Source organism: Cyprinus carpio, unplaced genomic scaffold, assembly GCF_018340385.1.
Source record: "Cyprinus carpio isolate SPL01 unplaced genomic scaffold, ASM1834038v1 S000006809, whole genome shotgun sequence".
Lineage (NCBI taxonomy): Eukaryota > Metazoa > Chordata > Actinopteri > Cypriniformes > Cyprinidae > Cyprinus > Cyprinus carpio.
In genome coordinates this window covers 1,144,614-1,171,368 of record NW_024879395.1, presented here as the reverse complement: position 1 = coordinate 1,171,368, position 26,755 = coordinate 1,144,614, and the positions used below count along the sequence as shown (strand labels likewise).

The 26,755-nt window shown below is 36.1% G+C and overlaps 1 protein-coding gene and 1 long non-coding RNA gene across 2 annotated transcripts in view; both read right to left on the bottom strand.

The window, feature by feature from the left end:
- Positions 1–646: 646 nt before the first annotated feature.
- Positions 647–2,078, bottom strand: LOC122144941. The gene is made up of 3 exons (XR_006159971.1): positions 2,064–2,078; positions 1,030–1,203; positions 647–837 (listed from the first exon to the last, which is right to left on the bottom strand). It is a non-coding gene; the product is annotated as an uncharacterized LOC122144941 (long non-coding RNA).
- A 3,479-nt stretch (positions 2,079–5,557) lies between these two features.
- The window catches only part of LOC122144931 (NACHT, LRR and PYD domains-containing protein 3-like), a gene marked incomplete at its 3' end in the record, with an annotated part of 35,664 nt that continues 14,466 nt past the window's right edge, over positions 5,558–26,755 (bottom strand). The window contains exons 6-10 of the mRNA XM_042756151.1: positions 8,032–8,060; positions 6,668–6,812; positions 6,329–6,502; positions 5,987–6,160; positions 5,558–5,609 (exon numbers count right to left, since the gene is read on the bottom strand). Coding sequence (XP_042612085.1) covers positions 5,558–5,609; positions 5,987–6,160; positions 6,329–6,502; positions 6,668–6,812; positions 8,032–8,060 — 574 coding nt within the window. The remainder of the gene's footprint in view (positions 5,610–5,986; positions 6,161–6,328; positions 6,503–6,667; positions 6,813–8,031; positions 8,061–26,755) is intronic.

The following is a 26,755-nucleotide window of genomic DNA, read 5'->3' as shown; positions in this document are numbered from 1 at the left end:
CCAAACCAAATCTCCAGGTTCTCTTATGAGTACCAGGCTGAAAAAATTATGTGCACCCCTGCATATAGTCCTCCGTATAGTCTTGAGTTGCCATAATTTAACTGTTTTTAATTGTTTTTAAGTTCCAAATGCCAAAAGCTGTTGTTTCCTTCTCATTCATTTTTTTTTAAAAAAACTAGAGACATACACTTCTTTGTCTCTCATCTATTGTTGCAGCAAATGTGAATCTCCTAATATTTCTGCAGAACATGTACACAACCAGAACAGTTTGTCAAATAATTTTAATTAAACCAATTATTCCTAGTTACAGTGTGTCTACACCAGACACGACAGCCACAAACTGCTAAAGTGTGTCTACATTGGACGCCACAAAGTGACCGTTGAAAATCATTTTGAAATTTGTGTCAGTACGTCATAAACAGAATACAGCAGCAGTTTACTGTCAGGAATTTGTCGTGCCGTGCCGCATCCAGTGTAGACAGCATAACAGATTATATTGTATTTTGTCATGTTCGGTGTAGACACGGTGTTAGACAACTATTATTACGTTTGAGTTACAGTACAGATGCAGTGCTACAGTTTAAATACTGTAAACTGGACCTGTTTAACTGATCAGTGACTTTAAATCTCTCTGTAGCTGTTGTACAGTATAATGATACTAACACTAGTATTTCCAGTTTGCATTGTGGGTTCTTCAGTAGATCACTGAGTTTTTCAACTCCAGAGTCTCCTAGTTCATTCTCACTCAGGTCCAGCTCTCTCAGATGTGATGGGTTTGATTTCAGAGCTGAAGTCAGCGCAGAACAACCTTCATCTGTCATATCACAGTATCTTAACCTATATTGAGAAAAAGAGAAAAGCAGAAAATAAAACATTCTGTAAAGACATAAAAAGAGAGATCATCTTGACTTCACCAGATCACAAAATACTCAGGCTCCTTACAATATACAGACTATAAAGTGTCTTTTTGTTTAAAAACTGTTGAAGTGATTTTAATCATTTTGATTCTTGTATGTGAATGTTACTGACCTCAATCTCTCCAGTTTACAGCGTTCATCCTTCAGTGTTTCAGATACATGCTTCATTCCTTTGTTTTCTATTTTATTCTCACTCAGGTCCAGTTCTCTCAGGTGTGAAAGGTTTGAACACAGAGCTGAAGTCAGGATGAGACACTGTTTCTCTGTAATACTGCATCCACGCAGACTGAAGACAGAAAGAGAAAAGACAATGAATCAGATCTATGAAGATCAATTAAGATTTTGCAGGATTTGGATCGTTTGCCTGACTGTAATTTGTCATCTGAAAGTCACACTTGAGATTCTCTTGAAAAGTATTTCCGTTATAAAGCATTACTTCTATTCCAGATGCATTTGCTTCTTGTCAATTTTAAGACTGGTTCTTCAATATCAATGTCACCTTTTGCTCATCAGGGCAAACGTGTTTAGGTCTGCTGTTCTCAACTACATACAGCAAGGTTACCTAATTTAACTACATTAGTTAACAATAACTAATTATGAACAATACTTCTACAGCATTTAAAAAAAAAAAGTTGTATCTCCTAACATGTGAATTCTTAACATGAACAAGCAACGAACATTAACGATTATTCTGATCACCTTTTTATTCATTAAAGTAGTGCTGTATGTGTGCTTTCTGCAATTAAAAAAAATAAAATAAAACCTGTCCCTGAATTTAAGCAGGACTGAAGGGTTAAGGTGAATGTCAGCTGATAAAGATTGGTGGCTGATCTGTTGATACATCACTAATTTGCTTTATTCTGAAACAGGCACTAAATTGTTGAAATGTTGCATTTGTGTTTTGAGGAGTTTGTGGAGTTCTGTAAGAAAAACATTGCTCTCCCTCTACAGTAACTGAAATAATTAATAATGAAGCATGATCAAACTGACTTGGCCTTCTGTTTAAAGCTAATTGTCTTTTTACTTTTTTTTTAATTGTTTTTAATGGCCGGTTTAATTTTAATACTTCACATTGTGAAACCTCTGGCACAAACAAATAAGAAAATAGTTTTATCAAGTACATATTAAATTGTGTAAGATACTCACATCAGTGTGTTGAGTTTACAGTGTTTATCCTGCAGTAGAGCAGAGATCTGATTCACTCGTGTGTCTCCTAGTTCATGTTCACTCAGATTCAGTTCTCTCAGGAGTAACGGGTTTTTACCCACAATTCCAGTCACATACTGACAGGCTTCTTCTGCAGCAGGACTTCTCAAAAACCTGGAAAAGGTATAAAGCAGGATTCATTTTAATTCTGAAATAAATATACACTGCCTTAAAAAACATTGTTGAAACAGAAATCATTATTGTTCCTAATGAAAAGCTCGATTTACTGTTTTACTTTGAACATAAAAAGTATGTCAAAAAAACAGTGATGTCAAAAAAACAGAAACAGTGCAAATGTCATGAGGAGCAGAAGGGCAAAAGATCTTTCTAGACACAGCATGTTTGTGAAGAACTGGAGACTCATAGATCTGCTGAAGAGTGATACAGTGTTAGGAATCTGGGTTTGATGGAAATTAAACTACAGTGTGTTCAGAAAAAGTTAGTAACAAACTACTGAGTATCAGAACATTTAGTGGCTCAAAATGTCTATTTAAACAGAACTGTACCTTATACCACAACATATCACCAACAACACAGTACCTCAGATGCACCAAATCAAAGCTTATTGTATTACTGAAATAGTATTATGTATGAATATTTAGCCTGCATGTAATTTATTCTGTATCATCTCATCATCTCTCACCTCAGTGTCAGTTGACAGTTTGGATCCTGTAGTAAATCACTGAGCTGCTTCACTCCTGATTGTCCAGGATCATTTCCTGTGAGATCCAGCTCTATCAGGTGTGAAGGGCTTGATCTCAGAGCTGAAGCCAGAGCTTTATAACCTTCTTCAGTGATGCTGCAGTTTGAAAGTCTATAGAAAATAAAAACATGAATTAAACGCAAATACATCCAGTGCACAATCACAATTAATGTAAGAGTTGATTAGAATAAATTAATGCATGGTTCTGATCAGCTACAGATGTTGATTATTTGGAATAACTGCACAGTTAAAGTAACTCCAGGCATTAAAGTATCATATCACTTCATCAGATTACTTTCCTTACAGCCTACAACAGCAAAAGAAACAAACCCCTGAAGATAATGACCAAGAAAAGAACAGCATAAAAAAAAAAATGAAATGAAATGGCATGTCTTATTCAGGCTAAGAACCATTTAGTAATTTGTTTATTGCTTTATATGTATTAAAAAAATCAATTGGTTATTTTAGAAGCATGAACAACAACAACAACAACAAAGAAAAACAGTTTTTCAAACTGGGAATACATTTTATACAGAAAGGGAGCAAAGAACATCCCCAACACTGAAGCCTTCAATGACTATCATGAGTTCTGTCCTCTTACAAAAACTCCCATTAAAATCAAATCTATACTTCAAGATGATGAGTGAGTGCATGCCATAAACTGAACAAAAGTCTGACATTTTCCCTAATCTAAACACCTTTGGATTTGGCACTACATATATATGCTCACAAAAACTCCCATTAAAATGCCATTTTTTTTTTGCCCCAGGTCTCCATTAATTTTCAACCCTACTCTGGTTATGTACGGTATAAGGAAGATACTTAAGAAAGTAGGAGACTGATTTGACATTATGTGCTTTGTTTTTAAATTTCATCCTTAACCTAGGAAAAATATAATTGTGAACAAATGAAATAGCTATTTTATTTAATTACTGTGATAAGAGATAACACTGTTATTAAAAATGCACAAATGTGTTCTCAATGCAAAGTTAGTGAATGAAAACCACTGTCTACAACAAAAACAACATAGTATTATTCAATTATTTCCACTATTGGAGGTGAACCGATTAAAACTTAGATATACATACTGTACATACATACATATATGTTGACTGATGGTGAAATGTTCTCACTTGAGTATCTTCAGCTCACACACAGGATTCTTCAGTCCCTCACAGATCTCTTTGACTCCTGAGTCCAGCAGACGGCTGTTGTTCAGGTTCAGCTCTTTCAGGATGGTTTTGGAGGAGAGAACAGTAGCTAGAACTGAACAGATTTTCTCTGTCAGCTCACAAATTATTCAGCCTGAACACAAAAAAACAGCATTATTTATATTTCAACACATATTCAGCACACATCAGATCAACAATTAATCCATTTTGCTCACACATGCAGAATGACTGACAGTCTAATAATGATGAAACAGAAGATATAACGTATAAACTCTTGTTCACTCACTTCATTTTCTCCAGTTTGCTGTGAGAGTCCATCAAAAGAGCAGAGAGTTTCTCTCCATCCAGATCTCCTAATTTATCTTCACTCAGATCCAGTTCTGTCAGTAATAATGGACTTGTATCCAGAGCTTCAGTGAGATACTCACACGCTTCCTGTGCAGCAGGACTTTTCAAAAACCTGCAAGAAGCAATTACAGATTAGATTATATTATAGTCCAACTGTATCAGGAGCTCCTATTTTAAATGAATCTCTAAACAGAGAAGAGGAATTAACTTCAAACATTGGTCTCAATGAATTGAACTATTGCCATTTTCATGTATGAGCAGCACACCAATAACAGAAAGTACAGAAATGTATTTCCAGTTATTACTTCTTTACACATAAACAGAACACATAAAACAGCATATCTTTAATTACAGCAGATGATCAAAATATATCATGGCCAAAAATAATACCTTGAAAATGATAATGTGATATAATTTGTCTAAAAACACACAAATACACTAAATCATCATCAGATATTCTCTTGTGAACACAAATATAGCAAAACTACTTAACTGTGAAAATATTAGTGTAAAATCCATTACCAGTGCTATAATAATAACTGAATTCTCCCAGTGATCAGCCAATAATATCTCATCACCTAAATATTGTGCACCTCTACTCCAGTGTAGTATTAATGTAAAATGTGTGTAGAATATGGTTGAAGTTACAGTTATGATCATTGTCTCCAGTTTAATTGAGAAGATATGTATTATTCAAATAAAATAAAAAAAATAGCACTGTTTAGTATTTATTTTTATTTTTTTTGAAGTTTTTTGTTTTTTTTAGTTTTGTAAGTGGAATTATTTAAACTACATTATAGCTCGTCAGTGTTTATTTAGAAATATCTGGCCTTCCCTAGCTGTTCCTGTTTACTGTGTTTCTGTTGTGGTATCACTTGTGCACTTCACTACCCTCTTGTATCAGTCTGCTTTGTTAATAAACCCTTGTTATATCACACTGCAACTGGGGTCCTCCTTCCTAGATCCCTGACAGAAAGGGCTTTAAGACAATCAAAGCTTTCATGAATTTATTTTTTGACAGTTATATTGTCTTTTCAGCAACAGTAGTTTTAAAACTAAAGCACTTAATATTTGTTATTAATCACTCACCTCAGTGTCTTCAGTTGACAGTTTGGATCCTGTAGTAAATCATTGGTATTAGTTTACAGTTTGGATCCTTTTGTACATCAAGAGAGATCCAGCTCTATCAGGTGTGAAGGGTTTGATCTCAGAGCTGAAGCCAGAGCTTTATAACCTTCTTCTGTGATACTGCAGTCTGAAAGTCTATTTGGAAAAAAATAATAATAATAATAGTTATTTTTGGAGACATATGTCATCACATCTCTAACGGGATTTATGAATGGCTTCTGAAAACCTAAATAGATAAATTATGAAAAAAAATATTGTCATAAAGTGCAATAAATGTAAGCCAATATAATGTTTTTATTTTAATATTGGCAAAAACTCCAGTAATCAAATTCCATCATTAATAAATGCTGTCCTCATGTTCTTTCAAAAACGAATATGAGCCTCAGTCATACTCTAAATTAGATGAAAGTACAACTAAAATTGTGGCCTTCATTTTTACAGTTAAGCTAATTAAATAAACATTAATAAATGTATATAAGCATACAGAAAAGTACGTAAATGAAGATACATACTTCAGTTTCTCGAATTTGCATCGAGGATTTTTCAACAGAAGACAGATCTTCTTCATTCCTGAGTTTCCTACTTTATTTCCACTCAGATCCAGCTCTATCAGGTTTGAAGGATTTGAATCAAACGCAGAAATTAGAGCAGCACAACCTTCTTCTGTAATACTGCTATTCTTCAACCTGCAGAGAAAGACATGAAACTAATAAGAGTAACAGAAGGATACATTTATATGAGGTCAATTAATCTCAGTCCTTAAATATTTTACAGAACAACAATAACAGTGTTTCATTAGACTGTAAAAATAAAACATCAACATTTTTTGTAAAGCATTATAAACCAATACTCACATCAGTGTGTTGAGTGTACAGTGTTTATCCTGCAGTAGAGCAGTGATCTGATTCACTCGTGTGTCTCCTAGTACATGTTTACTCAGATTCAGTTCTCTCAGGAGTAACGGGTTTTTAATGTAAAGAACTTCAGTCAGATATTTACAGGCTTCTTCTGCAGCAGAACCCAAAAACCTGCAGAAAATATGATAAAGCAGTATTCAATTAAATTTCTAAATAAACTTGATCTAATGAAAAATTGATTCTGCATGTGAAATGCATTTTATATTCTTGAAATAATATTTATATAAATTATTTGCATGCATGAAATTTATTTCGTATTATTTCATCACATCTCACCTCAGTGTTTTCAGTTGACAGTTTGGATCCTGTAGTAAATCACTGAGCTCCTTCACTCCTGATTGTCCAGGATCATTTCCTGTGAGATCCAGCTCTGTCAGGTGTGAAGGGTTTGATCTCAGAGCTGAAGCCAGAGCTTTATAACCTTCTTCTGTTATACTGCAGTCTGAAACTCTGTATATTAAAGAATTTGGTAAGTACTGCATGATCTACACGAAATAAGCAAAATGCATATAAAGTGACATCATTATTTCAATCATAAGAAAAAAACTTTAAGAAAAATTAAACTAATTATTCTATATAGTGATATTGAAGTTTGAAATATATGTTTTAAATTATAATTATAGTTTTAATATTATTATATTATTATAATAATAATTAAAATAGTAATCATCACTTATAGTTTAATAGTGAAATAGTTTTACATCATAAAATAATTAAATGTACTTTCTCTTATAAGTAAAGAAAAATGCATCGTTTGACAAAGGCATGTTTTTCTTGTTTATTCCCTGTGTGCTGTGTCTTTAGTATTTTCAACTTTGATCAAAATATTATGTTATGAAAAAAAAATAAAACAATGATTCTCTGAGCTCACCTGAGTTTCTCCAGTGCACAGTTTGTATTTTCTAATCCATTCTGGAGTTTCTTTATTCACGAATCCTGCAGATTATTGTTGCTCATGTCAAGCTCTTTCAGACTGGAGTTTGATCTCAGGACTGTAGCAAGAGCTGAACAGCTTTTCTCTGTTAGACCACACTTACGCAGCCTAGAATGATAAACATGAGAGAGAATTTATAAACATGAAATATCTGGTGCCAACATTCCTCTGAGAAATCAATCACTGGGAAATACTGTTTTGTCACCTGATTCAAGATCAATCTACAATAATAAATTAAAAGAATACTTACATCAGTGTGTTGAGTTTACAGTGTTTATCCTGCAGTAGAGCAGTGATCTGATTCACTCGTGTGTCTCCTAGTTCATGTTCACTCAGATTCAGCTCTCTCAGGAGTAATGGGTTTTTACCCACAATTCCAGTCACATACTGACAGGCTTCTTCTGCTGCAGGACCCAAAAATCTGGACACAGGAGAAGTAGACTGACATTAACTGCCATATGATGATTTATTGCAATCTTGTTTTAAAGGGTTTTAAAAGGTCTTCACTCAACTTTTGCATTTTACTATTTTAATAACACTTACCTCAGAGTTTTCAGTGTTTTAAATGAAAACACTGAAAAAATGGTGGATCCCTTTTGTAAATCAATGAGCTCCTTCACTCCTGATTGTCCAGGATCATTTCCTGTGAGATCCAGCTCTGTCAGGTGTGAGTTTGATTTTAGAGCTGAAGCCAGAGCTTTATAACCTTCTTCAGTGATACTGCAGTCTGAAAGTCTGCAAAACATAAAGCTTAAATTTAAATAAATTTTAACATTTAAATTTAACATTGTGTTTCAAATTAATTAATTGCTGCACAATATTCTGAGTCACAATATATAACTAGACCCCACCAGAGCTGAAAACATTATCAGATATGATATAAATGTTGATAGAATTATCAGGTGTTGTATAACATGTAAGCAAACCACTTTAGTTTTTTTTTTTTTTTTTTTTTTTTTTTTTTTAATGGACTGCAGCCATGTTTTCACTTTCCATCTGGGAGAAAACTCTCTCAACCACCACCGAGTCAGAATAACATCTTTGGAGTTTGTCACTGTTCAAACCTGGTAGAACGTGATTGCAATTCCTTTTTTTTCAAACATTCGAACCATCAAGACTTTCATCCAAGGCTGCATCCAGACACTCATTCAACGGCCAAGGCAATGCAAGTATCATACATTTAACTAAATGGAACAGAGGTTTAGAATAAGCTGTAGACCCCATCTACAGAAAACAGTGTTGATGGTCACACTCAGGTGGTTAACTGACTTCTTTTCATAGCTTCATCTTTAATGGTTTCATTCATTCAGTCTCGTGTGCCCACCCCCATGTATGTGTGATTGTATGTTTGCTTGCTTACACTAGTTTTGTGTTAGCGTGTAGATAATAAAAGTTTTGTTCACAAATTACATAGGTTTCTGACTGTCACTGCTTTCGGATAATGTCCCTTTAACAAGCCGATCTTGTTACATGCTCTACTACATTAGTACTTGAAAGTTATTTTCTGTGGCCACAAAAAATATTTTTTTAGAGTTGATATGAAATTACAGTGAATGCTTGCTGGACGAACAGATTAGTTGATGGTAATAATAATTCTGCTACAGTTACTACTGACAGCCGATATAAATAACTGTAATCAATTATACTTAATAGTAATTATTTGCTACATTTATTTTATTTCTAATTGTGTCATTTTTTATTACATTCAAAAAAAAAAAAAAAAAATTAGTTTTAATTTTAGTTTTACCTAGAGATAATACCACTGTTATGTTTTTTCACCTCTGGAAGCAACCATTTTCAATAAATATATAATGTTAAGTGTAGGCAATGTTGAAATGCACTCACTTTAATATCTCTAGCTTAGATTTCTTCTTTAGTTCATTGATGATCTCTTTGACTCCTGAGTCCAGCAGACGGCTGTTGTTCAGGTTCATATCTTTCAGGATGTTGGAGGAGAGAACAGTAGCTAGAACTGAACAGCTTTTCTCTGTCAGCTCACAATTATTCAGCCTGAACACAAAAACAGCATTATTTATTATTCAGCACATATTCAACACACATCAGATCATCAGGCCTAAATATATCTGCTCACACATCTGACTGACAGTACTTTATACTGAACAAAACAAAAGTTTAAATTATGTTGACTCACTTCATTTTCTCCACTTTGCTATGAGAGTCCATCAAAAGAGCAGAGAGTTTCTTTCCATCCAGATCTCCTAATTTATCTTCACTCAGATCCAGTTCTGTCAGAAGTAATGGACTTGTACCCAGAACTTTAATGAGATAATCACACGCTTCCTGTGCAGCAGGACTTTTCAAAAGCCTACAGGAAGCAGAACATAAAAAAAAAATGTAAATTAGACAATCTTGTTAGAATTGTATGCCTTTTGCAGCCTATTGTGATACATATTTAATATTACCAGTTTTGCAGAATAGCAATTCAGTAAATTACTCTTCATGTCAGTCTAATTCTGCATTTGCTTTATATGTCACATTTAACTAGTTGCACACATCTGAATATGTCTTTCGAAATACTAAAAGGCTCTTATTACCTGAGAGTCTTTAATTTACAGCATTCACTCCGCAGTAAATCAATGAGACCCTGCACTCCAGATTTTCCAGGATCATTTCCTGTGAGATCCAGCTCTATCAGGTTTGAGTTTGACTTCAGAGATAAAGTTAGAGTTTTATAACCTTCTTCAGTGACACTGCAGTCTGAAAGTCTAAATATACATTAAAAAGCTGTTAAGTACTACACCAAAGCATTAATAGCACCTGCTTCATTTGAGTTTCATACAATAGCTAACATTCTCTTTAAACACAAAGTTAAAAAAAATTAGTTTCCATAGCCATCTTAATTTTTTTTTTCAATTAATCTAATCAAATGAAATTTATAAATGTACATTATCATGCAGAAATGTCGATGAATAAAAATACACACTTCAGTTTCTTCAAGCTGCATTGTGGTTTTTTCAACAGATCACAGATCTTCTTTAATCTAATCAAATGAAATTTGTTTCCAGTGTTTCCTACTTTATTTCCACTCAGATCCAGCTCTATCAGTTTTGAAGGATTTGAAATAAACACTGAAGTCAGAGCAGCAAAACCTTCTGCTGTAATACTGTTGTTATTAGACAGGAAAGATTATTTGGAATATTTTAGCCACAACACACAACTTCATTAACAGAAAGGGTTTTAAAGCCAAAGACATTGGGACTCCCTTCTGACACAACATGCATTTGAATGCCACAGCAAGCCTCATATAAGTAAAACACTTCTTATGCAATTAAGTAAACCATCTGTGATAAAGCAATAAGACAAATAAACACACCAGTACAGCAAATGTGTTTTTTAACAAGTCTATTACTCAAGTACAAAATACTACAAAAAAATACATAAAGGGCCACCTGAAAGCTTGTGAACAGAGAATGCAGTTCTATAGCACAGTTTATTGTGCTTTTAATAACTTAACAAGCATGTTACAATCTTCATTTTCTCATTTACCATTATTCTTTTTAGCTTCAACATGTCAATAAATACACATTTACCATTATTTTTTTTGGCTTAGATGTTTGGTTTATTTTGAATCTGTGTCATGTAAGTTTTTGGAGTATGGTTTTAATTTTATTATCAACCCTCTATGGACACCTCGCCATTGGCTAGTCATTTTTTTAGTTTACTCGCCAAACTGATATTAACATTAAAAATTTTAATCCAGGTTTTGATTTTCAAAGATTTATTATAAAATTGTATAGTTTTTCTTTTTTATGCTATAAATCCATGATACTTTTTTTTTCTCAAAATGCAATAAATCCATTGAATCAATATGAAAATTAATTTTCATATTGAAACTGATGAAAATACACAACATAGTAAGTTGATCCACATATGACAGTCTCTGAACTTGGTCAATACTAATTATATTATATAATAATCAATATTTATATACAGGCACTGGACTAAAAATACATGCATCAGTCATCGCTTCCGAAATGAATTCAAATGGGTCATCATCAAAGTTAATGGTACAGGTTGTAGGACCTGCCACTAGAAGGTGCACTACCAAAACAGCGTGGAATGATGGGATTTGTTGTCTTCTACCCAACCGCTGACGGCCATCAATCAGACGGAAAGATAAATCACTGGATTTAATTGATTACTGTTTAGTCAGATGATATGAAAACGATTACCACTTGTTCAACAAATATATACACTCGTGTACATTCAAACACAATTATTGGGCATACATAGCAAACGCGAGTAGATTACATACAAAGTCAATGCAAAGACGCGATCAAACTATGGATCAGACGCGATGCCCCGCGTTTGGCGTGTATGCCCCATAATACTAATCTTGTTGATCGTTATAATAGCATACGTTTTCTGTAAATATACGATATGATTGGCCCATACGCTTACGTTTATGGGAGCTGTCCTTGTCGACAGAACCAGCGGCAGACGGTAAACAGTAATTATGTTCCATAAATAAGTAACACAATCCACCATAAAACGTGCAAGAAGAAGTAAATAAGGAACTGCTTGAAGCAAGCTAATGGTTTGCTGGACGCTAGACACTACTTCCGCATTAAAGCACTTCTGCAGCTTGTCAGTGATCTACAGCTCTTTGTATTAAATATCGCTCCATCTAAAAGCCCGTGATGGAGATTTATCGGTACTATTAATCAAAGAACCGGCTTTACTGATGAGATGCGGATGACAATCACATGTGATTTATTATGTTTGTTGATCATAAAGTAGAAATTTGAGTATTAGTATTATGATGCTTTGTTTATTTGTGTAGATTATTTTAATTTATGTGTGTTTTGTATGGTGCGCTGTGATTGGCTGTTACTGTTTAGAGTGCGTGGAATGGTGCGCTGTGATTGGCTGTTACTGTTTACAGTGTGGAATGGTGCGCTGTGATTTGTTGAGCAGATATATTGCATTCTGCAAAAAAGGGAGACTGGTGCTTGTCGTGGTTTGGAAAAAAAGGAAGAAAACATGACCTAATAACTCTGCAAATATCGCATTTTGCGTAAAATAAAAAATTTACTTTTCAATACCGACCAGTAACATTACTGATTTTGGCAGAAACACTTTTTTTTTTCATTAACTTTTATGTTTTTGGATGTAGCATTTTGCGTAAAAATATATGTTCTATATTATAGATCAGTGCGTTTATCGCATTTTGGAACCTTCATATATGTTTGTGTGTGTACACTCTTAACATCAGTCAGTCAAGCATTATACTAATCAAGTATTATTTAATGATAGAACTTTATTATTAGAAATAAACTTGATAATCATGTTTGAATGCATATTAGTCATTTTAACTGAACATTTTAACTGGACTGGTGATGGTTTTTTGGTCATACAGTGTTTCTGTAAAAAAAAAAAAAAATGGGGGGAAAAAAAAACTTGTGGTGATAAGATTAACATATATAATTTTTAGATATTATAATATTATGGATTTTTTAAGATTAATGAGCTGCTGGATTCACCAATATTAATCAGGTTTTGAGCGTTCGCTCGAACTTATTTGCTGAAATAAAAACAGGGACGAGCGCCAGCCAATGCTGTTTGTGCACTACCAGAAAACCCAGCAGTTTTTAAAAGCTGAAGAATTCCAAAGGAACGCCATTATTTTGACCAGAAAAATACAACAAAGAATATTGTTTACATGTAGCGCATCAATTTTCTCTCTCTCTCTCTCTCTGTTTGTGTGTGAGACAAAGCGACGTCGAGTCATGCAGCTTCAAACTAGAGTTTATGGTACGTCAGTCAGTGTTCGTCGAGTGAAACTTATACTTCGCCTCGAACTCACACACTGGCGAGTAAAATCTGAGAATTTATTAGCCATTGGCTAATGTTAGACATCATTTATTCGGCCAGAGTGAAGACTTAGTCGCATATGCAAGTGATTTACTCACAATGTACAGGGTTGCAAATAGTCAGCTGTTGCTTGCTGTAGCAGCTGCAGCACGCTTCAAAAAGCATCTGAAATCAACATCTAAGATAAGTGAATTCTCTTTTACTCATTTCACTGTGAATATTCCATGGTCCGCCTTATAAATTTCTAAATGAGCAACTATAAATATGTTTTAAACTAAGCCTCATGTTTAACATGCCTTGCATTCATATGCAGGAGTGAAATGCTAAGCAGTGGCATTTATGTAACTGTGTTTATACAGCTGCTGAGTAACATTCAATCTAATGTTTGTGACTGTTGTGAGAACACACCAACAAGTTATGGTCATACATATACAGCAAACATATAACATGTTTAAATGAAATAAGCATTTGTGTTTGTTTGCACTTAAACTGGGATTCACTATATTTAGCTGCGTAACTTCGGTCACATTCATTTTTGTCACGTTCATGCTTTTTTCATAAACTGTGCTTATTTTAGCTGTACGCAGAGTCCTAATGGCTTTCTATACTAGGACTCTGCGTACAGCTAATTAAATGACAATTATCAAAATGTAATATAAATTGTTATTCTGTTTTAAAGATGTGTATGCTGTATATTGTAAAGTTGCAAACAATGTACTCATATGAAATACTCACATCAGTGTGTTCAGTTTACAGTGTTTATCCTGCAGTAGAGGAGCGATCAGCTTCAAGTCTAGTTCATGTTCACTCAGATTCAGTTCTCTCAGGAGTAACGGGTTTTCAACCACAATTCCTGTCACATACTGACAGGCTTCTTCTGCAGCAGAACTCAAAAACCTGCAGAAGAGAAGATGAAGCAGGATTTAATTAAACTAAACTTGAGGTATTGAAAAACAGCATCTGGTTCAGATGGTAAACAGTGTTAAATTATGTTAAACTGTTATGAAACACATTAAAAAGTCAAAGTTAAAGTCTGCTTTATTGTCAATTCTTTCACATGTGCAGCACATACATACAGAGAATAGAAATTGCATAACTGTCAGACCCTTGGTGCATACAGTTAACTCTAAATACTAACAGTAGACATAAAAATAAACAGATAAATACTGTCTAAATATATATATAAATACAAACTATACAAATAAGGAAATTGAGAAAAAGAAATAGATGAAGTGGCGTAAGGCACATGGCAGATAAAGTACAAGCCAGTGAAATAAACAAAACAGGTGCAGATATATTGAGTGTAGTGCAAAAAGAGCTTATCAGTCTGTTTAAAGTGATAAGAGCTCAGAGAACAGTCTTTAATTAAACTGTCAGTTACTTTATTACAGAAATAAAATTTCTATAAATAATTAACTTGCCAAATATTTGTATAAGTGAAATCATATTTAATCTAATATTTGTGTTTTATGTTGACAGTTTGGATCTTGTGGTATTTAATTTATAGTGTTCACTCCTGATTGTCCAGGATCATTTCCTGTGAGATCCAGCTCTATCAGGTGTGAAGGGTTTGATCTCAGAGCTGAAGCCAGAGCTTTATAACCTTCTTCAGTGATACTGCAGTTTGAAAGACTAGAACAGAAACAAAAAAAATTACAACTATTCTAAAAAGTATCTGAATAATACAAATTATATTTCATTTGTTGTACAAATGTATTGAAAGTTAGTTGCAAAAACTACAGAGGCATAGATAACTTTAGTAGTTAAGCATCGAGATCAGTTTCAGGGTTTCAGTTATCTAAAAGTCTTTGGTCTGCATGATCCACAACATACAAGCAACCTAGAAATGGTTTAACATTTAAGTTTTGGAACTAAATGGGACAAAACTGAAATAATAATAAATAAATAAATAAAAATCCCCCACAGTGGTGTAAAACACTAATAAACAACTATAGGACCATCCCCATCTGCTCCCTCAAAAGAACTGGCCCTATATCTATCCTATCACATATAATCTTAAAATAAATGGTGATTATCAGATGTCACTCTCCTTTCTGTGGAAGATTAACCAGCTCTAACAGACTGATCCAAATTCTGACTCAACAGTAGGACAGCAACTGATTAAAACACTAAATTATAATTTGCAATAAAGAAGAACAACACCATCTCTCACCATCTCCAACTCTAGAATATCTAAATATATAGAGACGTCTATATCCATATACTGTAATCCCCTTACAGTTACTGTACTTAAAATAATTACAATTACATGTACAATTTGAATCCACCAACAAATACCTAGAAAAAATATTTCAGTCAAGAGTTTTTATGCTTCCTATCAAGCTCTGTCCATTGAACACACTTCCATGAGTTTCCACCCAATCAGTAAAGTTTGTGACTAAAGTGTAAAATACTGTGCAAGTCCCTATCATATGCTTGCAAATTCTTTAGATACAGAGTTATTGCAGCCCTGCTCTACACACAAGCAATCAGTAGGAATGTGACAAGATCTCTTATAGAGATTAAATTAAATTTAGTTGCACAATGGTTGCTTTTTGGTGTGTTTACATTCACACATGCAAATGGAAGAAGTGGAAGCCCTCCTTTACTATATTTCTTCATGATTTTGGGAGATAATTTCAAAGTTTTTTTTTTTCAAATACTTCACAGAAAACTAAGTTGAAATGGGAAATGTATGCTCCTCTTTGTCAAAATAGTTACTATTTAGTACTGTCCTGATTTATATCTTTGTAACAGTTATGAATCCATTAAATTTCAAATGTTGCTTTTTTATATTTCAGTGTGGTGTGCCTTATGAAATAAAAATGCACAATGTCCAATTTTTTTTTTTTTTTTTTTTTTTTTTTGGAGCATTAGCACGGCAGGAATATAGAAACTTTCAAATAGAAAGTAGTTCTTTCAAATTGTAGATGTACTTTTTTTACTCTATTATGTTAAAAAATGCCACCTTGCTGAGCAGAAGATCATCCTTTCAAAACCATTAAGAAATTTTTACTGCCCCCCTTTTGAATGGAAGTGTATAATAGAGGTAAGGGAAGTAGGGGTGCTGCAGCACCCCCGTTTTACAGGATTGTAAATGCAATGCAAATTTTAGTTCATTTTTAGCATTAGTAATTTATTTGTAATGAACACTTTAAATGTAAATTGCAAGTGGGCCAGAAATCTATATTGTTCCTAAATAGAATTCATTTTACATTAGACATTTTCTTTCTAAAAACAGAATTACTCCTTTCTCTTGGTTAATTCATCTGCACTATATTTGAGCACAAGCCCACTTTCTGTGTTCTGTAAAATCATTAAAAAGCTGTCACTCATCTCAGTTCACAGTTCTCACACAGGTCCATTGTAATCAATGAAACTCTACACTGCACACTAATTCTCTTACACTACTGTACGTTCACACTGCAAGCATTAGAGCTTAATTCTGTTTTATGGCTCAGATCTGATTTTTGAATGGCTGTTCTTCATTTTTAAATGTGGCCAATATCAGATTCCAATGTAAACGAATGCTGAACTGACCCGTTTTTGCAAGAGAATAAAACAAGATATCATGAATCTAGCTGTCATTCGGAAGATATAATTGTTCTTTTTTATTATAATTAATAATGTAAAGATATAATTGTTCTTTTTTATTATAATTATACAGACATCTGTTCCCACATCTTACTTACACAAAATGCTGGAAACGCATCTCTCACATATACAACCATTCCTTGATCTCGCGAAAAACAGACAATACAAACATACACAGGCATCTTCGAGATACCCCACAGAGTGAAGGTGCAGGAAACGCCTCTCTCACATATGCAACAGTTCCTTCTCATCCCCTTCCTTCCCCTCACCCATCCTCCCTCCATTTGGTTCACTCAGAATGGTCAATAGTATTATGCTGTACACAAATGCAAGTAATATTTACAGTCATGTTTGGTGTAATTTGAATTGTCTCAGGGCGACTGGTACAATGGTCTCAATCTTACAAAAGTAGACTTAAAGATAATACAGATCCTAAGAGTTAAGAGATATTTTGCGTACTGTAATGGGAGTGCCCTTTCCCAGGATATTCCATGTAAATTAGGTCTAGCTGTCTGGGAGCTGGCTTAATGCAAATTCCAATTGTTCCTGTCTCCATCTCGGGGGATGTTTGTCTTTGTCTGAGGTACTTAAACAAATGTTGCAAGAGGATCAGGGCGATTCTGTAGCCAGAGAGCCCATAGTATGGTGTGTGTCTCTTCACTTCATACTATGTATTTTCCTGAAGTCAGGTATGCATCCTTTACTCTTAGATTTATCCTTGAGAATTTGATGTTGTGTGTTGATTTGATAACTTGAATTGGAATAATACTTACCTGACTGATAATAAATTGTTACATTTGATTTATTCTGACTTACTCTGAAATTATTTTCTCAAGTAGATTAAGTGAAGGTGTATGTTACCGCAGATCTGCGTCCAGGGTTAGTACATACTAAATCTCAGGCTAGATGGAGCACGAGGCACATCAGGTGAGATTATAGATTCCTGTCTAACTGCTTGACTTTAGCTAAGTTGTAATGCAGTTAAATTAACTATGGGGGACTAGAGAAAATACTATTGGAGTATTAGCATTGTTTGGGCATATTTCATAGTGTGACGAGTGGGGCGGGGCCGAGAGCCGTGGGTGATTGGGAAATGAGCGACACCTGCTCCACTCACCGGTCTCGAGTCCCACGGAGGAGATTGGGAGGATACAAAAGAGGAGCGACGACAGTGAAGGACGAGAGAGGACCAGGCCTGGGCTTTATTTTTGTGGTTGGTTTTTGTTTGTGCGCGGCAGTCGACCGTGAGTGGCTGTCGCGCTATTTTATGTTTATTTTGGTTATTAAAGGTTTATTTGAATGTTCGCCGGTTCCCGCCTCCTTTCTTCCCGTAATTATGGAGTTTTTATTATTACACTGGTGCCGAAACCCGGGAGGAAGGAGGGACGCGCTGCCGAAGATCCCTTGCCGCTGGGGTGAATCCGCGGTGCCATGGAGTAGGGCGTAGCAGTCTGGCGCCGTGGACGCTCGAGGCGGTGGGTTGCTGGAGTGAGTTGCCGGGGACGGACAAACTCGCTGCCGGCCGCCCGCGATGTGGAGGGGCGGCTGCCGTCCGTAAGGGAGCGGAGGAGTCGCCGCCGTTCGCCAGGTGGCCGGAGCCTGCTGCCATCCGTCGAGAATGGGGAGGAGCAGGGAACGGGGGATCTCCTGCCGGCTGCCCGAAACCGGAGGAGCCGTCGCCGTCCACCGGGCGGCGGAGGAGTGTCGTGCCGTCCACCGAGGGCCGTCCAGTGCCACCGCGGAGGACTTCACACAGCCGGTGGAGGGTCGAGCGGCAGCGTGTCTGGGAACCGGAATTTTTTTTTTTTTCTCCTCTCCTCTCTCCCCTCTCTCGTCTCCCGTCGCTCCTCATCCTTCCAACTCCTTTTCTCTCGCCTCGTCTGTCCTTACCCCCAGGTTCCCGCAGGTCACCGTGAGCGGTCCCCCCCAGAGGGAGGGGGAGTAGAGCGCAGTCTCGGGAGTACCCCCCGGCCTGCGAGGGGCGATGGGGGTATGTGATGAGTGGGGCGGGGCCGAGAGCCGTGGGAACGGAGCGAGGCCGGTGGAGTGATTGGGAAATGAGCGACACCTGCTCCACTCACCGGTCTCGAGTCCCACGGAGGAGATCGGGAGGATACAAAAGAGGAGCGACGACAGTGAAGGACGAGAGAGGACCAGGCCTGGGTTTTATTTTGTGTTTGGTTTTTGTTGTGCGCGGCAGTCGCCGTGTGAGGGGCTGTCGCGCTGTTTTGTATGTTTATTTTGGTTATTAAAGTTTTATTTGAGTGTTCGCGGGTTCCCGCCTCCTTTTCTTCCCATGATTATGGAGTTTGTTTTATATTATTACACATAGTACTAGCCATAACCTCTGGTTATTGTCTCACTATATTCAAGTTGTTATATAATTAGATTAATTATAGGGGGCTAGGTAAAACACGATTGGAATGGCATATTTCACAGTGCTAGCCATAACCTCTGATTTTTGTTTGAGCTTTAACTAAGTTGTTACATAGGTGACTGTAGGGGGCTAAACAGAACCACTATTTAAAGAATGACAAGCATGAGGCGGTCTATTAAATAGTTAGTCATAACCTCTGACTAATGATCAGACTGGAGAGTTTGTGATCATGGGGTATATGTATACATTTGAACAAGTAAATCTAAAGTAAAGAGTTTAATTAGAATAATCAAATGTCAGAAGAATAACAATAATAATTAGAGTCAGGCAAACAACCAATTTGCCTTTCAACCTAAATTCGAGGTCATATTAAAATGAAGTCAGATTAGATATTAAAATGGACTCAGATTAGAATTGGATTTAATTTGAATAACTCTACGCGCTGTAAAGACCAAACACGCAAGAAAGAAAAGTTCATTTGTAAGATGATGTGCTGCAAAGGCCAGCAAATTTTTGACCAGGCGATAAAGAGGACCAGGATTAGGAGAAAGAGAGCAAGTTTTTTTATTATTATTATTTATGGTAAAACCCAGAAAGTTTAGCTTGCATAGAACTGTCTCTGTAATACACTGTAACACAACAGCTCTTGTCTCTTCACTGACTACCTCCACACCTGTCTGTCATATTCACAGAGGGATCTAAGAGCAGTATGTACATTTTTTGAAGTGATTTCTTTCTAGAGTGACATAAAAGTTGCATGAATTCCATTTCCACAGACTGTGATCTGATCAGATTTAGTACCACACATGTGGAAATGGCCAGTTTTCACATGGTTTGTGCTGTCACGAAACTAAACGATCTCAGACACTGATTTCAGCCACATTTTCCCGCAGTGTGAATGTAGCCTTACTTACATGGTGTCAACTAGGGGTGTAACGATTCGCTCGTTTTCTCGATTCATAGATTACGAACTCTAACGATGCATATGCATCGATCTTGAAACATGGGTTTTTGAATCGTTGTGAATCATTGATTTCAACCAATAATTGATTTAAAATGCTATGAATCGAATGAATCGTGATTTCTATTGCAATTAAATGCTTTAAAATATAAAGTGTATGCATTAAATTACTACAAGCACAAATTAATGGAGACCTTGAACAGCATTTGTGTGAGCCTCACATCTCTTCACACACTCCACTATTTACCGCCTGACACAGGATTGCATTCGCACTCCGCTCATAGCTCTTTTTGAGCAGCCAATGAGTGATCTCTCCTTAGTACTCAAGGCCAGTACTGCTAGAGTGAAGTAGTTCTACTTTTCTGTAGTTTTTCAGTGGCTCTCGGTCATACCATTGACATTACCCTGAGCAGTTGAAGGCTGCACATTTATTGCATGAACTAGGTTTGGGAGGTGTGTACCAAATTGGCATCAGACGATGTCTAGAGTGAAACATAGAGATGGACAATGACATTGGGGGGCAGTGTTAGGGCTGTGCCCAAAGAGTGAAACAAATAATGCGTTCTATGGAGCCACTAAAAGGTTAGCCGCTTGTTAGCCATAGCCTGTTGCATTACAGTACATGAAACTTCAATTACCACATACAAAGAGTAAGGAGAAATGTCTGATAGGATGATGGTGAATGATTTGCAGATCTTGAGCACCAATGACAGACATCTAATCTTGTCAAATGTGTGGTTAAGTACTGCCGCTCCATAGTACAGAGTCCTTGTGATCGCAAATCTCAAAAGTGAAATGAGAGTGTGCAATCGAAGTAGGTTTAAATAGAGTATTCATGTTGAATGAAATTTATTTATAGTAGGCTGTTTTTATAGCGGCTCCCTGTTGCAAGAAAAAGTATAGATTTTTTTTTATTCTCCTATCTCGTGGGCTATTTATTCCCTTTAAGGTTTCCGTAGTACACTTCATTTCCTTTCCGAACATGGAACTGGGATGCTGCGGATTGCAGGAGAGGGGGTGGGGTCACAATGTCAACTTAACATTGTGATGTCTGTCAGCCATCGGTGATGGACAACGGCATCGTCTATCGAGCCCAACCATAGCGTGGACTGAGCCAAAACAATGTAAGTGTCTAAAACCATTTACTTCAGGTACACTTTAAATATCTTGCATTTAAAGACTATTATTATTCAAAGATTAGACAACTCTCATCATTAGTGACTTTAAAACACAATTTAGGCTTAATATTAAATAACTACAAATAAAGATTAATTAGAATTTTATATCAGTAAGTCTCAAGCGATGCAGTAAATATATAAATAGATTAGTTTGAAATAAATGTAGGCAATTTAAAATATATTACTTAAAATTCTTCATATGCCATAGCATCATTAAACTAACATCTAATAATGGACATGGTTTTTTTTTTTGTTTTTTTGCCCTCACTCTCTGACTCCATTAAGGCTGCTGTGTAATTTGCCCCCTGACTGAGCATTTAAAGAATTTAGGAAAAGCATTTCAATAATTCTGTAAATGCTCTAAAAGAATGCAGAGTCAAATCGTTAATCAAATTGCAATGAATTTAATTGTGAATTGTCTCAAATTGAATAATTCTGAATTTGCAAAAATAGCTCTTGAATTTAATCGAAACCTTATGAATCTTGAATCGAATCAATTCTCTGTTTACCTGAAGATTCACAGCCCTAGTGTCAAAACGTTGTTATAATTTGTGAGTGTTCAGCATTTTGAGCGGTGCATGGATTACATAAACGCATCTGATTGGCCGTTGCATTGCGTTCAAGAAATCAACAGATAGGTCTGTGATTGGCTACATTGCTCAACGCTCCAAAAACATGTTGAAAACAGAAACCTTTGACCCTTTCCAGACTGTAAAAAAACATATAAGCACTGAATTATCTGACAAATCTGTTTCGCCAAAATGCTATTATCACAGCTTCAGCTGAGGGTGCTCTTGCTTTCAAGTAAATAAATCATTAGCAACCCTTTTATTCAAAGGTTTAATTTACTTCCCATAGATCACCCATCCTGCCTAAACTCCTAAAATCTACCAGTACCACTGGTGTATATTATATATTTTATCTATATTTTAAAAGCATGTATTTAGCGCATATATACAGTGGGTACGGAAAGTATTCAGACCCCCTTTAATGTACACACAGCACCCCATATTGACAGAAAAACACAGAATTGTTGATGTTTTTGCAGATTTATTAAAGAAGAAAAACTGATATATCACATGGTCCTAAGTATTCAGACCCTTTGCTGTGACACTCATACGTGTATATTAAACGCAGGTGCTGTCCATTCCTTCTGATCATCCTTGAGATGGTTCTACACCTTCATTTGAGTCCAGCTGTGTTTGATTCTACTGATTGGACTTGATTAGGGAAGCCACGTACCTGTCTATATAAGACCTTACAGCTCACAGTGCATGTCAGAGCAAATGAGAATCATGAGGTCAAAGGAACTGCCTGAAGAGCTCAGAGACAGAATTGTGGCAAGGCACAGATCTGGCCAAGGTTACAAAAAAATTTCTGCTGCACTTAAGGTTCCTAAGAGCACAGTGGCCTCCAGAATCCTTAAATGGAAGACGTTTGGGACCACCAGAACCCTTCCTAGAGCTGGCCGTCCGGCCAAACTGAGCTATCGGGGGAGAAGAGCCTCGGTGAGAGAGGTGAAGAAGAACCCAAAGATCACTGTGGCTGAGCTCCAGAGATGCAGTCGGGAGATGGGAGAAAGTTGTAGAAAGTCAACCATCACTGCAGCCCTCCACCAGTCGGGGCTTTATGGCAGAGTGGCTCGACGGAAGCCTGTCCTCAGTGCAAGACACATGAAAAAAACCTGAAGGACTCCAAGATGGTGATAAATAAGATTCTCTTGTCTGATGAGACCAGGATAGAACTTTTTGGCCTTAATTCTAAGCGGTATGTGTGGAGAAAACCAGGCACTGCTCATCACCTGTCCAATACAGTCCCAGCAGTGAAGCATGGTGGTGGCAGCATCATGCTGTGGGGGTGTTTTTCAGCTGCAGGGACAGGACGACTGGTTGCAATCGAGGGAAAGATTAATGCGGCCAAGTACAGGAATATCCTGGACGAAAACCTTCTCCAGAGTGCTCAGGACCTCAGACTGGGCGAAGGTTCACCTTCCAACAAGATAATGACCCTAAGCACACAGCTAAAATAACGAAGGAGTGGCTTCACAACAACTCCGTGACTGTTCTTGAATGGCCCAGCCAGAGCCCTGACTTAAACCCCAATTGAGCATCTCTGGAGAGACCTGAAAATGGCTGTCCACCAACGTTTACCATCCAACCTGACAGAACTGGAGAGGATCTGCAAGGAGGGAGAATTGAAAATGGCTGTAATCCAGGTTTTAAAATCTTGTTTGATATTTCTGAAAAAGACTCATGGCTGTATTAGATCAAAAGGGTGCTTCTACTAAATACTGAGCAAAGGGTCAAAAATGTCAACAATTCTGTGTTTTTCTGTTAATATGGGGTGCTGTGTGTACATTAATGAGAGAAAAAAAATGAACTTAAATGATTTTAGCAAATGGCTGCAATATAACAAAGAAGGAAAAATGTAAGGGGGTCTGAATACTTTCCGTACCCACTGTATAACTGCCCACATTAGCCCATATATAATTAAAAAAAAAACGTGTCATTGAATGCCACATGACATTCATGACATATTTGTTTTGGCTGGATTTGAAATATCATTATCATCAGTTTCCAAAGGAGAGAGAAAAAAAAATTAATATAAATTATATTTATGAGTGGTAAATAAACTCTTTAGAAATTTGCCATTCAAACCAACCACAGCCAATCCGCAAACAATACACATTCGTATACATTTTTCCAAACAAAAAAAGAAAAAAAAAAAAACTGTTTTCATGAGAAATTCGGTAGCTGCACTACAGAAAGCAGAGCAAACAATGAAGTAAAGTATACTTGCTAAGAAAATGATACACCGTCTAGTCTAGTAGCATTGGTGTAAACTGGCAGGTAACATCACTACACCAGTTGAGATCAGCACAACACTTTCGTCAAAGCCCATAGAACCCATTATAAGCATAAACAATTATTCTGTCACTAAACACGTGCTAAGTCGCCAACAGAAAATACTGAAGATGCCTCATTCTATTTCTGATGGACTACATGCTCTTGTTCTACTGACAACTTTGATGCATGCAGTAGAGATAGCGGGTTGTTGCAGACCATATTCTTATGCATGTTTCAGCTTTACACCTTTGGTGTAAACTCACCTTAACCAAACTCCCCCCAAGAAAAATATTGCTTCCATCATAAAAAAAAAAAAAAAAAAAAAAAAATGCACCTGCAGACTATTTTTCAAGTCATGTATTTCATCATTAAGGTTTTAGTGGTCCCCCCAGAGTGAGGTTTTTTTTTTTTCAGGTGACTGATATTTTAGAACGTTTCCCATTACTGTTTCCATGGCGATGCGCCATGGCTACACGTATGGCCACCGCAGCCACGAAAACACTTCATGACAGATGGATCGCTTTCATTTTGTTTTTCCTTTGTTATTTAATATATTCAAATTTGCATACCAGATCATGAACAATCTAATATTCGATTCATAAATATGTGTAAATGAGTGTGTTTTGTCATTTAAAAACCTTTCTAAATGATCTTGATCGGGATCTGAAATGTGAGATGGGTGCCGCCATGTTTGTTCGCGCTGCAGTTCAGAGAGTCCTGTCAGTCGGATTAACATCAAGTGAATTCATCAATTTCTCCCGAAATACAAGTAATAAGTGGTGGGTGAACTGGGAGAAGAACAAAGTTTTATAGTTACTTACACTATGTGTATCTGATATGAATAAAACACATCTGCAAATTAAATTTGAATGGATTGTTATTGTTGCTTCCATAGACGTGTGTATTTTTTTAAACTCTAAATATATTGTTTTACTAGTACTTATGTGTATTTAAATGTCTGAAACCTAAAATATGCATTATGGGTAATAACACTGCATAGTTGTGATAATATGACAAGAGCAGTGCACGTCTCTCTCTGGCTCAGCGCCAGCGCTCGAAAACACAGTTTGAATCCCTAATCTTGCCTCACCTCATTCTCATGAACCCAATCTGTCTAGTCTCACCCCTAACAATCAGCAGTGAAAATTTTCACTCATTATCTGTAGCTCTATTTAAATATTATCCATAGACATGTGCCGGTATTCGGTAATGCGATATATCACGATAATGAATATGTACGATGTTGTTATCGTGGGCACTTCTAAATACCGTGAATAATTATATATAACAAATTATTCAGAATTTGTGATGCAGTTTAACCCCTTACCAGTCACCCACCATTTTCGGCATGGAGACAGAAATGACATACCCAAAGTAAAAAGGTTTCTGCTCATGATTCTTTCTGACTAGATACATTATCAACATATGTTCACAAAGCTGACACTTCAAAGTTTACTGTTCAAGAATCAGAATTACTCAGACTCTTATGATAAAGATATATAAGCTCAAACATAAAAACAAAAATATGAAAAACATTTTTTTAAATGTATTAAAAAAAATATTGATGTAGGATATGACTTTAGAAACACAATACAGCTAAAGCCATAAGTCTACTAATGCTTCATTTGAAAATTCATAATATAATCTGTTAAACTGAATTTTATGAAATATTTTCTAAAGCCATGTCATGTGTGTTTTTAGAGAAGGCTTATAAAATTGATTTATGGCCCCTGTGATCTCCTGTAAACTCATGTAAACTCTCCTGTGTGCTGTCTCTATATGTTTGGCTCTGAATACTGCCCCATTCATGATTCTATTGTTCTCACAAAACGACCCTTTCACACATCAGCCAGGTATGATACATTATCCGCATTATTCTTTTATCATTAATCTTTTGTTTTTATTCTGCCTTTATTAGCCTTTGTTCTGGTATTTCAAGGTTTACCAAGCCACCTCGCTTCATTCCAAGTATACTTTTACCCCTCTATTATCAAAATCCTTACTATAAAAATACAACAAAACATTTTCTTATGACTTTACGTGAATTATTATGTCAAAATGCATTATGAAGAAGAACTGCACCTGATATGTAGCTGCATTAGAGCTAACGTTAGCATCAAGCTACATCAGACTATTTATGAAATTATAAGTACACTTTTACTCAAAACTCACTTTAAACCCCGATCGATTGTTTGTAATAACTTCCTTTTGCGATCTCATGTGGAATTTGGTCGTTTACTGTTGTAGAAATATGCTATTTATAGCCTTTTACATCGCTGCACAAGTTAGCATTTCAGATGTACATTTTTCAATATTGTTATACACATGCCCCAAATCTCAAGAAAATCACATACCAAGCTTTACTATCGTAATCGTGTGTTTATTATTTGGATATGTCGTGGTTACAGAGGTTTCTTTATGTTGTTGTGGTCAAATATCAACGCGGAAGAGTGAAGGAAGCATGTGACACGATGACGTTGTCCTGTTATGATAAAGATTGACAAGGCGAAGGACGAATCAGAGATTGTCTGAGTCACAGCATGAGCACGGAGCACTGCACGCACACACACAGCGCTGGGAGAGGCTATTTATCATCAGATCGCGTAAATCAGTGGAAAATGAATAGAAACGATGATTCT